The following is a 16878-nucleotide window of genomic DNA, read 5'->3' on the forward strand; positions in this document are numbered from 1 at the left end:
AGCTCTTCTGCAGCAATGGAAGTAAATTAAGCCTTGAAAGTTGATGCTAACAATTCCTACAGGTGTCCCAACTTTTGTTGATTACTTACAAACCCTGTGTCTGTATAAAAGCAGTGTTGGAACAGACTGTGTTACTACGCCCTCTTAAGCATTATTTGGACAGTATTGTACTGCAGGAAGTAGTATATTGCTCTCATAATGGCGAGAAAAAGGCAATTAACAAAGGAAGACAGACAGACCATTATAACCCTTAAAAGTGTAGGTCTTTCCTTTAGAGAAATTGCAAAGAAAGCCAAGGTGTCAGTGAGTACAGTTTCCTACACCATCAAAAGGCACTTGGAAACTAGAGGAAACTCTGACAGGAAGAGGTCTGGTAGACCCAAAGCCACAACAGAATCAGAAGACAAGTTTCTGAGAGTCAACAGCTTGCGTGATAGGCGGCTCACAGGACAACAGCTTCAAGCACAGCTTAACACTGGTCGAAGTAAGCAAGTCTCAGTTTCAACTGTGAAGAGAAGACTTCGAGCTGCAGGTTTGACAGGTCGAGTGGTAGTAAGAAAGCCATTGCTAAGATGGCAAAATAAGAAAAAGAGGCTTGCCTGGGCCATGAAGGACCGCCAGTGGACTACTGAAGACTGGAAGAAGGTCTTATGGACCGATGAATCCAAATTTGAAATCTTCGGTTCATCACGCAGGGTTTTTATACGCCATCGAGTAGGCGAAAGGATGGTTCCTCGGTGTGTGACACCAACTGTCAAACATGGAGGAGGAAGCGTGATGGTCTGGGGCTCTTTTGCTGGATCCAGAGTCGGCGACTTGCACAGAGTGAGTGGCACCCTGAACCAAAACTGCTACCACAGCATTTTGCAGCATCATGCAATACCCTCTGGTATACGCCTAGTTGGTCAGAGGTTCATCCTACAGCAAGATAATGACCCAAAACATACCTCCAGGCTATGTCAGAACTACCTTAGAAGAAAAGAACAAGACGGTAGGCTTCAAATCATGGAATGGCCAGTACAGTCTCCAGACTTAAACCCCATCGAGCTGGTTTGGGGTGAACTGGACAGAAGGGTGAAAGCAAAGCAACCTACAAGTGCAACACATTTGTGGGAACTTCTGCAACAGTGTTGGGAAGAACTTTCCGAACAATATTTGATTTCCAAAGAATGCCACAAGTGTGTTCGGCTGTTATATCTGCAAAAGGTGGCTACTTTGATGAGTCAAAAATTTAGATTAAATTTTGTTAAACAAAACGATTCCATGATTTATTTTTTATCTCCAATTGTTTATTTGTTCTATGCTTTAATTTCAGAGTACATTGAGACATTAAACTGCGTAAATTTCAATAAAAACTGGAAAAATGGAGGTGTTCTAAAACTTTTGACCGGTAGTGTACATGTAATTGATTTTCATGAAAACACTTCCTCAGTTGCAGTGGTACTTCAAGTATCCATTTTCAAAGAATGACTAACAACTCGGGTTGGGCCAATTTAACACCTTGGGGTAGGTGTACTAAGATGGGCCAGTCGCAGTGCAAACATACCGCAATTTGCATTTTCGTTATGACAATTCACAAAGTATACATTTTGTCGCATGTACTAAGAGAAAATATGTTTATGAAAAGAGTCGCAATATACTAATTTAAATATTTGTTGCGTCTTCTTAGCAAGATCTCTAGCATACATTGTGAGAGTCGTGCGACATTGTTCAAATAAATAGTGGGAACTGAATTGTGGTTTGCTGCAGCAGAGGGTGCCTGAAGGATAATGTCTGTGCATGCAAGGGTGCAAGAATCAAAATAACATTGTTTTTGTTAAATGTAAACGTAATCTATACAATGCATTCTGTTCCATCTTCATTTTACCTATTTTAATACTGTTATATATATATATATATATATATATATATATATATATATATATAAAATGAAAGACAGTTTAATACCATCAGATTCTATATTGGGGCCCCACCTTCACCCCCATAAAGCTTTGCATAATCATACAGTAGCCCCTCGGTAAACCGGAAATGTTTGTCTGACATAAGGAGGTGTCGGGTTTAAAAACAATACAAAACCACCTATGGATACGACACAATATATTATACAGCAAGCATTGAGATGTCTGTCATTCGATTAACTTTCATATTCAGTGGTCCAAGGTGAATATTTTTCTTACTGAATCTCATTTTATAATCTGTCTTGCATTCATTCAACCCAATGACAGAATTATCAGGTGCATCACACTTCCAGATTACGATGGCCTTTAGATAGTGGGTACAATTAGCAGCTTTCTTAAAAGCAATGTGCCTTTAATGAACAGATTAGCTAAAAAGTGGGTTTTTATTAAGCACAAAGAATTCCCACATGTTACATCTGTTTGATTCGGTTAGAAATGCTACGAGTTCAGTGCTGTCCCTCTCTGGTCCTCTGTGAGGGAAAAAAAATGTAGGCAAAAGGAAGAATCTCAGTTGTGTATGTTTCTCTTTAGCTGGGGATCTGGAGCTGACCTGTGGGGGTCCGACAGCGACGCCCGATACTGGAAGCCAGGGCTTGATGACGGCTTACTGGAGGTGGTGGGAGTCACTGGTGTGGTGCACATGGTAAGACCATCTCTGTCCATCCCTAAGATAATGCATTCTTTTGCACAGAGGTAAAAAGAAGTAAATGAATAGTGTTACAGTGCTCACCCGTTATAACGTGCTTCGTTATAGTGCGGAATCGGTTATAACACGGTAGGGTCGTGGTCCCATCTCCATAATGCCATTACAGTAGCCCTTTTATACTCGTTGTAAGGCGGAACACAAATAGCACGGTCTTGTAACTATGGCTCCCCATTATAATGTTATAAAGGGTGAGCACTGTATTATGTTCTCAGTCTGTTCTTTTATAGTACAAAAAATCAATGAGTAAAAAACAGGTTTTGTAAATTTGTTCATCTTTATTTTTTTCTGCTGTGGCTAAGATTTAGTTTAAATTATGATTTACCATCAAATATAAAAATAATTTGTTTTTAGTAATTTTAGAATAAGATTATTTCAATTTCATATCATACTTTGTATCTGGTAAAATTAGTTTTACTCTGACAAGATCCCAGTTTCAACAACGGTTTATCAAGAGTTGAATGATCTGTCATTGAATAACTTTTTCAAACATGAATATCTTTTTAACAGTATTATTTTGGAATCTATCTTGCATTCTATTTTGGAATCTATCTTGCATTCATTCAAATCTAACAACAGAATAATCAGTCAAATTGCACTGTTCCAAGCTATGCCATGTTGCAAAGCAGATGTTGAACTTGATCTAAGGAGGGACATTCTCACAATTCAGCTGTTAAATATAGGTTTAAACATGCTTTCTTTTCATGTTCACTAAGGGCCAAGTCCAGGGTGGTTTACGGTCTGGAATCCGGATTGCTCAGGGGGCCTACGTGCGTGTCACAATTACAAAGCCTATTCCTGTCCAGGTTGATGGAGAGCCTTGGATTCAACCACCGGGGGAAATTATAATCTCTGCAGCAGGACCTAAGGTAAGGAGGAAATTGCCTTGGCAACATCAGAGGTCTTAAGAGATTGATGTCAGCAGGCCAACAGTCCAGAGACCATCTACACAGTTTCTAAGGAAACCACACTGAATACTTCAACATGAGTTTTACAAAGCATATTTAAAAGCACATGAGATTTACTTTTAGCAGTACAGTGAGGAAAGTTAACTGTAAAGGAACCCCTTCTGGTAGCCAGTATCCCTGAAAAAATACATACTCTGAAACTAAGGCTGCCACATTTAGTTTAATAGCAATAAACGTTTAGAAAATTCATAAACTATAAACTAACATTAAGCAGCACACAAGTCTATATCATTTTGTCCCTGATGTATTTTGTATTACTTTGCAAACGCCTCCTACTGAATGGCATGCCACTTCCATTATTAAAGATCCTAGCTTTTTTCACACAAAGACTGGCTGTAGATTTATTTTGCTTAACATATTTGCGTGCCAGAAGGGCTATCCTGTTTTATCCTGTTTCAGTTTACTATATTTTATGTTACCCAGTGTATTTGTTTATTTATTTTAAGCAATAGAAACGATTGCAGCACGCTACAACACAATAAACCTGAAGAGGCTTTTGCCGATCACAAAATTCCTCCATTTATAAAAAAAAAATTAGATGAAGCTCCGATCCTGCTCTGATCTTGCCCCAGACCACTTGGATTTTTCTCATGGACCACTTGCCATGCATTTTTTCACAACAGCAATTTGAACCTAATTTGTATGTGTATATGTATAAGTACATGTGGAAAGTAAAGTATTTATATAATGTACCTAAATTAATGAGATTCCTGGGTTTGAATCTTTGCTACAGTCAGCAAGAAATGTTATCATTTTGTGTATTTGAAAGTTGCTGATGGTAAAGTTCCTGTTTCTTTTTTAAAATTGTTTATTTTTTCACATTCTGAGTGCTTTGTAGATAAATGGTGTCTCAATTGTGTGGGTTTAAGAGTTTTGTTTGACAAAACCTCCTGAGAAATAATGCACTGGGGCCTGGGTCATCCTCGGATCGAGTAAATGTAAATACCAGTGCTGGTCCCCAGAACCGTTACCTCGTGTAGCAGATAAAGCTATCAATTTTTAACGCAATTTATAGCACTCACTGAGTCGCAAACTTCACTCGATGTACATACAAAAAACACTGGAATACAAAGACAAAGTGGGTGGGAAGCAATTTGAAAAATGTAAAAATGGTTGGAGAGTATACAGGATGTTACTTACACTTCTGGTGGGCTGTGAAGTGTTAATTAAACGGGATTGGTGGCGCACAGTCGACAGGATTTATAGCATTTTAGTTAAACATGATGGCGTCAAGAACAGACTGTACACATTATTTCCAGAAGTAGTGTTAATAGAATTTTCTTTCGGCATATAGTCTTGAGATATTAAACCTGGCTGAATAAACACATATAATAACATGGAGCTGAAATCGATCATTCACACTATGGAACAGTTCACAAGTCATGATACAAATATGGCCTCTTTTTGTTTCACATTAACGTCTGTTACTATATTCAGCTAACCTCTCCAAAAACGTATTGAAATAATGGTATACTGTATTCCTATACCCATGGCAAGACGGTATCACATATATTGTTGAAAATGAAAAGTACAAAAAGTGTGGTTTTAATGTGTATTTATTTATTTAGTTAGTTATTCAAACTGAGTTAGGATTATTCAATGCAGTGCACTACTTTTATGCCGAGTGAAAAGGCTGGGGCAGCCACATTACGTTATTTTTTTTCTTGAAGTTCAGTGAACACAAGCAGTAGAATGAGCACAGATTAGAAAGCATTGCATTTATGTGAATGCTAGATGCAGATTTGATTTTTTAAATAATGCTGGCTAAAAACAAGAAGTCTGTCATTTTGACAAGACAAATGTGCCTTCATAATGTGGAAGTTATTTAGTGTGTGTGTGTGTGTATGTGTTTCAAATACACACAAAAGCTTTTTCAGTTAATGGCAGCTTTGAAGGCGATGCCTGGTATTGCATCAAAGGGAGCTGTAATATATATTAATTTATAAACACACCTGTAATGAAAGAAAACAGAAAATGCAGACTACATACATATCTTATAATTATATATCACGTGGTTAAAGCTGTTTGCTTAGTAATATTCGTAGCACAGCGTGTGATTGTGTAGAAATTGTTTTTTGCAAGAACTGCGTAACCGAATTTTGGGAGTTGTTTGCGGACCACCTGGAGTTTACTCAAGTGGTCCGTGGACCACAGGTTGGGAACCACTGCTTTAGTACAACTGGCTCCAGGAGACGGTATAAGAAAAAGGTAGACTAAATTCAATTTAGAATTGTTTCAAATCATCTATATATAACCTCCGATATATGCTAATAATAAAAAAAGCTTGACAATTTTTGTAAATCTGAAGCAGTTGTATTGCCAACATTAATATCTGAGTTTGTTTTGTGTGCTTGTGTAAGTTACCTGTAGATTTGAAGACAATACAAGTTCAACTTAACCAGCAGTTGGGGTGTGCTTAATGTCGTGCTTTATGTTAATTACCCATGAGTGCTCTCTATTCACCCACAGAAGCAGGTGTGTGCAAATAACTTATCTATTTTTCTTTACCTTACCGTACTGCTACTGCTTAGTACTGTAGTGAATGTGAAGTAATGTTTAATATCTAATTAAAAGGAAACGTCGTCTTGGTTTTTTTTATTAATTTAATATCAGTATTATTTTTTTGACCTCCCCATTGTTTAAACAGTGCATACCTTTTACTGCAGGTAGTTTACATGTTTATAAAAAATGTAAGTGGCAGCCTTATTAGAAACAGAGTGTTGAAATGGAGCCCAGTTGAATTGACAGAGGCGTACAGAATGTTACAGGTTCTTTTGATGTTTTTTTTTTTTTTTTTTTTTTTTTTTGAGAAATATTGATTTTGAGAAACACAGTTTCTGATTTCCCGCTGACATTACTTCACAGGTGCCTTAAAGTGCTAGATTTAAAAATAATTATAATACTAAAAATATAAAAAATAATTCTCCATAACTGTCAGGAATAAGTATAAATTATACTTAACTAGAAAATGTGGGTGGGGGTGGGGGTTGTGATAAAAAGCAAAACCATGCCTGGGGAGCGGAGACATCGTGTTAGCAAGGAAAGTGGCATTTCTGATAGAATGGTTTGTAAACACGATGTAAAATGGATGTGTAAAGAAATATCTGTATCATTGATATGGCCAGAGGTTAAAACAATGTGGTTAAACAGTATGTGTTTATAGTTTAGTTTTATTAAACCTAAGCTCTTTCTCAAATGCAAATGCTGACCTAGTTTTTTCTCCTTTGCTGTTGTGTTTCACTGACAAGGTTCACATGCTAAGGAAGTCCAAAGTGAAGCAGAAGAAGCAGTCAGGGAGTTTGAATGAATCGAGAACGGACAGCCTAACACTTTCCGAAGGAGTAAAATGAAAACTTGCAGAGTCTCTCAACTGATTGTTATTACTGACTGTGGAGAGTGCAGCAGAAGGACAGGTGACTTCTAAGCTCAAATGGATTACTGTAGGTCATTCCAACCATCTCTCATTATTTTATAAATCTTTATTTTATTGGTCATCCCTTCAATACAAAATACCAGTATTGTCCAGTGAGACAAGTTTTCTAGGTATGGCTTACAATTGTCAACTTCTGTAACGACCATCAATAAATCCAGGTGTACAAATTACTCAGTACCTATCTAATCAGGGTTTTCAGTCAATTGAAAAAAAACAGGAGGTTAAATGATTGATTAAAAACCCAGTTCCAGTAAAGTGTTTGCAGTAAAAACACACTGGACAATTCATAAGGAAGCACAGTGCAAAAAAGTTTTTTATTTGAACTACACATGCTGTACTGTATAGTGCCTCATACCAGAGCACAACACCTTCACATTACTGTAGGTACTGCCTTATTTCATTTTCTCTTTGCTACATTTGAAATCAATCTCCAGAACAGATGTGGCTTCTACCTAACAGTTTGCAGCTTTACAAATGGTGTTTTCAAACATAACAAAAAAATGTAGGGCCTTTGGAACAGATCATTTCCCAATTTTAGAGGTCTGTTTGCTGTGATTTTGTTGTAAATGTACAAATCAGCTGAGGACAATTCAGTTTATCCAGAGATTATATTTAGGGCATTTGCATTGTACTTGTGCTCTTAAAATATAGATTCCATGTATGCAGCCCACTTTGGGGACCAAGAAAATTGATCAATTTAAATAAGCAGACATGTATTGTTTTTTTAAATTGTATTTTTATATGTGTGTGTGTGTATGTGTGTATATATATATATATATATACACACACACACACACACACACACACAGTCAACCTCGGTTAACTCGACACCCCACAGGGATGCCATTTAGTGTTGACTTACTCGAGGTCTTAAGTTAACCACGGGTGCACATGAGCCATGGTATTAACATGCATGTAAGTAACAGAACTCACACGTTCACAGTATTTACAAGTTTATTTTTAGTTAAATGTCCTTATGGAAACGGTTGAAAGAACTGCAGTGAATGAATCAATTACAGTATACAGCACTGTACAAACTTGGTACAACTTGTATAGTTTGATTGAAATAAGAATTAATAAAATAACTACTGTGTTATTTTTACGAAAAGAATCCAACCACAAACTGCACAAACTGTTGACTATACTTTTAGTTATTGGCTTGTACTGTCTAATTTGTCGGCTTAAATAGCAAAAGTTAAGAAATGTACATTATACAGAATTAACTCAGAGAACAAAAACAATAATAAACAACTTAGTTTCACATAGAAATCAAGCATTGTCGATTGTTTTGCATGTAAAAATATGCGGTTTGAAAGTTCTGCTGACAAGCTTGTTATCCCGAATAACCTGAGCTTTTAAAGCCAATTGAACGAGAACACATTTTTCACTTCTCACTCATTATGAACTGACACTGTAACCAGCTGCACTTGGCAGTTGCAAATGAATGAATGAATGATCCGTTGTCAGTCACTAGTCTTTTTAATAGTTTTTATCCCTTCGGTACTAGTAATAAGTGTCAAGTTACGAGTAAAGCGTGGTGTCAGATAAAAAAATTAAAAGAGACAGGATGCATATATATTATATGAAGAAAATTCCGGACCAAGGCTGTTTGTTGAATTAAGAGAAGGTGTCGAGTTATCCACCAGTCGAGTTAACAAAGGTTGACTATATATATATATATATATATATATATATATATATATATATATATATATATATATATATATATATATATACACATATATATATATAGTAAATATGGACTGGAGAGGAGGCGTACAGTGGGAAGCTATGGCCACCGAGGGAAGAACTGTAGTTACCAACAGGGGACTATAATGCCCAAACTTTTGTTTGAATTTTAGGAAGTCAGAAAACACTGAAAGTGAAGTTTTTATGATGATTTTAGTGTTTGCAGCACCTTTGTTTTATAGTATATTTTGTAATTAATTTTATGTTGTCCATTTTGCTTTGTTGTATAAAGAGAGGAAGGATGTTATGCCTGATGACGTAATTCGAGGGAGTTTATAAAAAACCTATTGACCGTAAGCCGCGTCATGGGGGCAATAGTTTAATCTATTTTTGGTCATGTGATGAGGTTTTAACCAATAATATGCCAGCATTTCTAAAGACGGATTCATATTCATATATATATATATATATATATATATAAGATGCACCAAATCCAAGTTTTTGGGATTCGGCCGAATACCGAATCCATCTCAAAACTGAAGGAAACGGTTGAATGAAAAGTAGACTGGGAAGGGACGTGCAATCTATTGTTTTGAGACTTTTAGTTCATAGTATTTTTATTACCGAATGGAAATATATCCCTGAATAAGATTTCAGTTTGAAACTTACAATTTACCGCTAGCCCCCTCCCCCCACAACAGAAACAGCAAAAAAATACAAAACCATTTACTTTACCTTTACAAGAGAGCTGCATCTTTGCCATAACCCACTATTTTCTTTAATGATGTTTCAACCTGTGTAACCTGATCTGAGAGCTATGAGGAAAAAATTACTGTGATGAGTGACCTGAATCTCCCTGCGAAATAAAACCCACATTGATTTAAATGCACCGGGTGTGTATCACATATCAAATAGGCTACAAAATAGTTTAAAAATTATTTTAATAAAATACAACAGTTCCCAAATGGTTTAACTTGTATTGGCACACTGCAGTAACGTAAAATGTAATTTACTAAAGCATATTGTTCAACAACGTCTTGCACATCTGACAGTTGTAAAGTTACAAAAAATATATTTCTGTGCACTGATTTTTTTTTTTCTCTCAGTATGATCTCTAGAACACGCCTCAGACAAAGCAACAAAGCACAAAAGTCTACAACAGTTTGCCGTTACTATATATTACAGGTTTACTGCATAACTTTACTCCATGAAAAGTGTGATGTGAATGTGCTGTTGCATACGGGGGTATGGTTGCATTCAGCAGCTGTGTGACGTGTTTATATATATATATTGGGGACCAGGAAAAATATATCTGATATCTGTGTAAAGTAGCTACTTTTTCTCTTCAATGTAAATTTAAGATAATGTGGGTCAGAAAAAAAAAAAAAAACTACTTATCTTGCTATGACGGTAATAATTAAAACTGGTTTTAATGGATCCATGGCAGTAATATCTGTACAACTTAGAACCAAGTACAGTGCTTCCCCTTTCTAATGTAATAGTCAAGAGCCATAGTTACAAGACCGTGCTTTTTACATTCTGGGGAAGAGGGTCAGGACAAGAGAAAGGCTTATAGATAAGAGCCTCGCTGAGGCTAAAGCGCACAAGCTGTGAAAGAACAGGTGTGGCCGGGGGTCCCCTCTGACCTATGAGGAACCTGGGCAGCGTAGCCAGGCCTGGCCTGGGGAGTGAGACTCACTTCCCCCCCCCCCCCAAAGGATGGACCCCCGGCTCCCCCCAGCCACACCCATGGGACAGGAAAAAGAAAAGACTGCATGCCGCACACATAAACGCAAGCTGGTAAACAGAAGGACATGGAGAGGTTAGTAGGGACATGCTATGGATTGGAGGCCGTCCACTCTGTGGAGAGGAAACCCCCCCCCCCCCCAAGAGTGAGCAAACTGGTGGACCTGGCAGAGAGGGTGCCCCACTCCAGGCATGCTAACCAAGGATTGTTGGGCGGCTGCAATGTCCAGTGAAGAAGTTCTAATGTAGGTCTCTACAGCAGAAGAAGTCCTATGTCCCAGGGATTTGATTAACCCCTGCTCGTGCAGCCAAGGTGGCAGCTCCAATCCGGAAGGAATGAGGAGAATAGGACTGAAAGGAAGTCCAGCTCTTGACAGGAGAGGAGAAGTGGGAAGAGAACCAGTGTCTGGAGATAATAGTCCTTGAGTGGTCCGAAAAGAGAGAATCTGAGGGAAGGGATCTTGGCAGCGAGATATCTGGTTAAAGCTGAGCTGGGGCAGAGAGAGGAGTGAATCTTTGATAGCTGGACGAACTGACCTCTATGGAGTTGATCCATCTTGGAGGACCTCAGGAGAAGAATTAAATGACAACCGGGAACCTGGGATAGGTTCGAGTGTCGCAAGCCAAGCGCTAGAAAGCTGGTTGGAGAAGGAACAGAGAACTCCAAACAGCGGCGGAAGCTGATGAAAGCACATAGGCACAGTACCGCCATGGTGAAGTCATCTGACAGATTGAAGCAGCCGTTCATGAGCATAGAGATCAGAAGTCGAAGGATGTCCAAGGAGATTGTTAGCCTGGAAGGTGCCGCTGTTTCCATAAGAGTCCTTTCCATGCCGCGGAGAGTCAGGCGGATAGCCGGGACGGGCAGGAGCTGCGGTGCAGAGATGGACAGAAGATGGAACTGATGTTGAATGCCGGAGACGTAGGATCTGATAGATGAAGGGAGGAGGTTCAAGGAGACCTGTAGGTAGGTAATGAATGCGAGGAAGTGGTCCAGGTTGAAGACTGAATATGAGATCCGGTTCTGGTTGGAGAATAGGAGGAATGTTGAACAGGAGGCAGACCGGGTGGAAGGAGCTAAAGCCTCAGACATGAACTGTCGTGCTGTGCGGAGGAGACCAGCGAGGGTAGGGTTCAGACGGCGTGAGGGTCTTAAGTGGCAGAGCAGAGATTGCTGCATATGAAGGAGGAAGCCGTCAGGGAGGAGAGGCCGGTGGAGAAGCCATGCTGGAGGCCGTCCAGGAGATGGTTGACGAAGTGCCGGTCCAGATGAAGGCAGAGAGCGTCAGTAATGGCAGAGATGTTAATGGGAGTGAACACTGAAAGGGCTGATTGTCATTTCTTTTTGCATTGCAGGGGACAGATGAATTTTGAGTGTGCGTCCCTGCAGAAGAGGGTTTTTTTAAAAACCTTTTATTCTTTTTTAAATAATCCGTTCCTTTCTACCTTGATTTTTTTTGGAAACATGAAATGCAGCAAACAAACTCACGAGTCTGTAGATCTCTTGTACAAACACAAAATGAAAGACAAGAGCAGGAAGTAGTACACAGCTTAAATAGAGAGAGATCGACAGATGGAACAGCCAGAGGGGATCCCTGGCATCGCACAAACCCCGCCCAGAAACCGACAAGACGTGCACGATGCCAGCTATTGGAAGCAACTCGGATGACAGAGAGCAGGCTGAGTCATCCCCACCTGGAAGCGGATATTAAAATGTGTCTGCTTCTTTCCCCGGGCCGGATGTGGCCAGAAAAGGCAGGACGGCGCGGTTTCAGGATAAACTGGCTGAGAAATAGAGAGAGGAGAGCAGGTGAGTGCCTTCTATGTCATCCCCCGAACTAAGCAAAAAAGGCTACATTTATTTTCGAAAAAGAATAAGGTATATTAACCCTTTGCGGTCCATTGTCGGACTGGGTCCGACATTGCAATTATTCCTCACAGGTCCTTTGTCGGACTGGGTCCGACATCATTATAGCAACGCAATAAACGGGTGTCTAGTCGTTTTTTCTCTGGAAAAAGCCGAGAAAACCATTAAATTGCCGAGTGGGAGCGACAGGAGCCGAGACAAGTCGAAAAAAAAAAAAAAGGCGTATCTCATGAATAGTCATACATGGTATCAGGTATCAGATAACGGGGGCGGTCTGAAGTAAACAAGTTGGCTGACTGAATCAGCGCACAGAAAACACAGACATTTGCAGAGCTTTTTTGAGATGTTATAGTAATAAAATAATGACTTGGATCGCATTATTGAGGAGTTTGGTGATAAAACGAGTGATCCGGAGATGATCGATCGGTATGTACGACTATTATTATTATTATTATTATTTATTTATTACATAGGTGAACGCTATAGCAAACGAAAGGGTGGGGCGGGGCTGGAGATGCCTAGTGAGTGCTTTGTTGATATGCAGGGCCATTTAAACCCGTTTGACTGTGAAAAAAAAATACTTTTAAACAGCGCGTCTAAAATTAACTGCGCGTGTGAAAATTAATTAGACCTGGCGTGCCTGACGCGCGATTAATAAATGGACCACAAAGGGTTAATGATGGACATTGACGAAATGTTTTTGGTTTCTTTTAATCACTCGATCAGTCATCCTTGACCGTGACGCGCTTGAGTGACTATGACTGAAGCATATGCACTTAATCACCTAATTAGTGAGACAGTTGATTGGATACTGGATATTGAGTGATTTCAGCTGTTGAATTGCAAGCTTGAATAAAAGCAATAAAAAAAATCACAGAAAAAAGAAAACAATGTGCCACGTGTGTCAAGGGAGCAGCGCATGGACTAGGGCTGGACTAGGGCAGCGTACTGTGGCTCGCCGTCTTGGGTGCTCACAGGCAGCAATTTCAAACCTGGCGAGATGGTTTAACCAGACACACTCTGTCAATGACAGGCCACGAACTGGGAGACCAAGAGTCACAACACCTGCCCAAGATCGACAGATCATTTTGCAGCATCTTCTGATGTCAATTTATAATCAGCACAATAAAAAGTCACTGCACCTGCACTAAAAGAGAGTTTGTCATTTTTCAATCACATCTAATGAATTCTATCTAAATATAAGTGATACGTTTCTTTTGATGCTTAGTATATTAAAGGATAATTCCAGTTCAAATGTACCAAATTCTTTGTGGGTGGTTATACATAAACCACGTGTGATTGAGAAAATGGTGCAAGGGCAGGTGATGTGTGCATGCAAATGAACAGCTGTGTAACTCATGCCCCCACAAGGTGTGAAAATATCTGAAGATGAGCTTTCACGTAATAATTTATTGAAGTTCTTGACTTAAGAGGTTGAGTAACCCCCAGTGATGCACAAGCTGGAATGACCTGAATGTCTTTACCTGTAGGTTGAGATCATTGGTTAATAATGTAAGGATTCATCGCTAATTTAGAAATTCCACTCTGGGGGTTAAAGATCCAGCTATAATGAGTTAACCATATCAATATTAAACTTTTAGTAATGTCTGAAATTAAAAACGTATTAAGCATTTTACTCTATAATTTACTCATTTTATTTTTGAAAGGCACAAAATGCATATTAATGTTATAAACAAACTGAGTATACTAAGTAAAAACAGATTTTAAATACTTTGAGAATAGACCCCCTTTCTGCACCAGTCTTAGAGTGATTGTCTCTATGTACAGTTTCAACACACTGTAGACAAAGAGAAGGAGATGTGATACCTTTTATTGAACTAAACAATAATGAATCACTAGGTCTCTTCTTCAGGTGAAAGTAGGATAGAGAGATTGATGTTTACATACTTTCACCTGAAGAAGAGACCTTTGAGGTCTTGAAAGCTTGTAATGAATTATTGTTTAGTTAGTCCAATAAAAGGAATCGCATCTCCTTCTTGTTGTTTATCATCTCTCGACTGATATGGCTACTACTTCGTCTATCAACGATAATATTGTAGCAGACTGAAAAAAAGACTCTTTAGCCACACAAATATATTGGTGTGGTATGTTTTAGGGGTGTTTTTTTATAGCAGATTTGGTTTGGTTTTGATCAGATGTGAGTGAGGGAATTGTCTAACAGCACCATCTGCTGGACAGCACAGCACACTATCACAATACATTACGATGTGCAGTGGTATCCAGGTCATTCTACAGTAAAAGTATATCGGTTTTGTTTATTTGTCTAAAAAGGGTGTGTGGCAGTTATTTTTATAGATGTGACATTATATATATATATATATATATATATATATATATATATATATATATATATATATATATATATATATATATAATGTAGATGGGCTTCAGTGAGTTACAGGAAAATAATCTAGTGTTTATGGGACATCATAAACTACGAGACCGTTATATTTTTTATAACACATGGATATTAGTATCTGTAATAAAAAAAGACAATAAACGGGTGTTTAGGTTCAAATTGCAAGTGAATATAATGAATAATAATAACGTACATTAAGTCAATATTAAATCAGCACATCAGCGCTCTGAAGTACGATATTAACGCATCTAGTGTGCAATGGATAGATGGACGACTTTTTCGGATGACGGATGCTAAATGACGGAACAGATCCAGTAAGCAAAGGCCTTGAGCCTCATGAAATGACTTTTAATGTGTTCCCCAAAACTAAAGATTGGTTTAGTTTGAAGCAAGTCATACCCCTGCTTTACTTGGCAATATATGTCAATGTTCAGCTTTCTGTGCATGTTTATAGTAGTGACGTTGCGTGAAAGCTTTAGGAATGTAGAGTTTGGGATATTCTTTGCCCAGGTTAAGAGTCTTGTTTCTTCTGTGTTTGTGCCTATACACAGCTGTGTTCTCTAATTGTAATTGTAAGTAAACTGTAATTAAACCCAAGCAGTAATCCTAACGGAATAGTGGAGCTACAGTGCCCACACCTTACTTCAGCTCAAGTACATTGCTTACATTTAAACAGCACAGTATGTCCAAGCTTTTTTTGCTTATCAGTAAAAGCAAATTGGGTATGGTTGTTTATAAGGTAAATTTCAATTTACCAATGATAAACGTTCAAGTGGTCAACTTTTAATTTCTGCTTTTACCTTGTGAATGATATTGTGTGCCAGGACAGTTTGTTAAATAATGCTATATTTTTTGGTTTAAAAAAAAAAAAAAAAAAAAAAAAAGTACAAAATCTTTCGCTGGTGTGCCTCATTTCCCATTGCCCTCTGAGTGCAAATTACCTCCTACCCAAAGGTTTCTACACCCCAAAGACTGCAGACATTAGAAAAGGGGGTACACTTGAAAGAGAAGCTCCCTAAATCATTTTGCCATCATAAAAGTGCCAGTGGCTCGACAAGCTTGAGCCTCAGAACACACTGTATCCATAACCCTTCCCTACACTACTTGTTTTCTGTATTGTACAATTGTGATGGTAAATGTTGTGTAATTGTCCAGCGTTTGTGTTTCAATGGGGGAATCTGGTAGCTGGAGCCTCTCTCTGCTTTGTGTGCATTATTGTGACGTTAGTGGTCTGTTATTCCACTTAGTGCCTCACATGTGCATATAATAGTTATATATTTATATTTGTATATTTGTGTACATTGTAATTGTTTATTTTGAAACAGAGTTGTGCTTGTCTAACTAATGTGTAGTTTTCAGATTTTGACCAGTGTAAGCGTATGTTCCTCAAGTTCAGAGCTAATATATTTCTGTATGTTTTGTTGTTTCTGTAAAACCAACACTTTTCCAACAGACCACAGCTTTGTTTCACAGATACTGACCAATTCAAGTTCATCCTCCGAACAATTTTTTATATTTTGGCAAAAATGTTATGTGGATTAATGTTTTGTTTTCTCTCTCTTAACTGTAAAATGTGCACTGAATGTGTAAAAATAAATTCTGGGTTTATTTTGTTTAGTGTAACAAATTAGTGTAAATTGTATGTGTAACAAGAATCTGAAAGAAAAATGTTTAAGAAAATATAAACTGGGAATTTTACTGTCGACTTGTCAGTTGTTTTTTGTATCCATTTGAAAGTAATCGTTTAAACATACTGAAGAATGTATTTTGAATGTATCTATTTTACACAATACAGCCAAGCCCCATGTAACAGGAAACTTAAATAACAGTTTGTTTATCCTCTGCTCTCATATCACATATGGCAAGTGACATTTAATAGAGAAAAGTACTGCACCATGCAACAAAAATGTGCATTATAAATATCATATGGTAGATACTGAAATTGAAGAAGGAATCTATGAAAAAGACCTTGGAGTTTATGTTGACTCAGAAATGTCTTCATCTAGACAATAAGGGGAAACTATAAAAAAGGCCAACAAGATGCTCTGATATATTGTGAGAAGTGTTGAATTTAAATCAAGGGAAGTAATGTTAAAACTTTACAATGCATTAGTAAGACCTCCTCTAGAATATT

At 38.1% G+C, this 16878-nt stretch overlaps 1 protein-coding gene across 2 annotated transcripts in view; it reads left to right on the top strand.

Moving 5' to 3' along the window:
- The window catches only part of LOC117420627 (diacylglycerol kinase theta-like), a 124526-nt gene extending 108079 nt beyond the window's left edge, over positions 1 to 16447 (top strand). For both annotated transcript variants that reach the window (XM_034034126.3, XM_034034127.3), the window contains exons 21-23: positions 2490 to 2601; positions 3378 to 3530; positions 6878 to 16447. In XM_034034126.3, coding sequence (XP_033890017.3) covers positions 2490 to 2601; positions 3378 to 3530; positions 6878 to 6979 — 367 coding nt within the window. In that variant the 3' untranslated portion in view covers positions 6980 to 16447. The remainder of the gene's footprint in view (positions 1 to 2489; positions 2602 to 3377; positions 3531 to 6877) is intronic.
- The last annotated feature ends 431 nt before the right edge of the window (positions 16448 to 16878 follow it).

This window comes from Acipenser ruthenus, chromosome 1 (assembly GCF_902713425.1).
Source record: "Acipenser ruthenus chromosome 1, fAciRut3.2 maternal haplotype, whole genome shotgun sequence".
NCBI lineage: Eukaryota > Metazoa > Chordata > Actinopteri > Acipenseriformes > Acipenseridae > Acipenser > Acipenser ruthenus.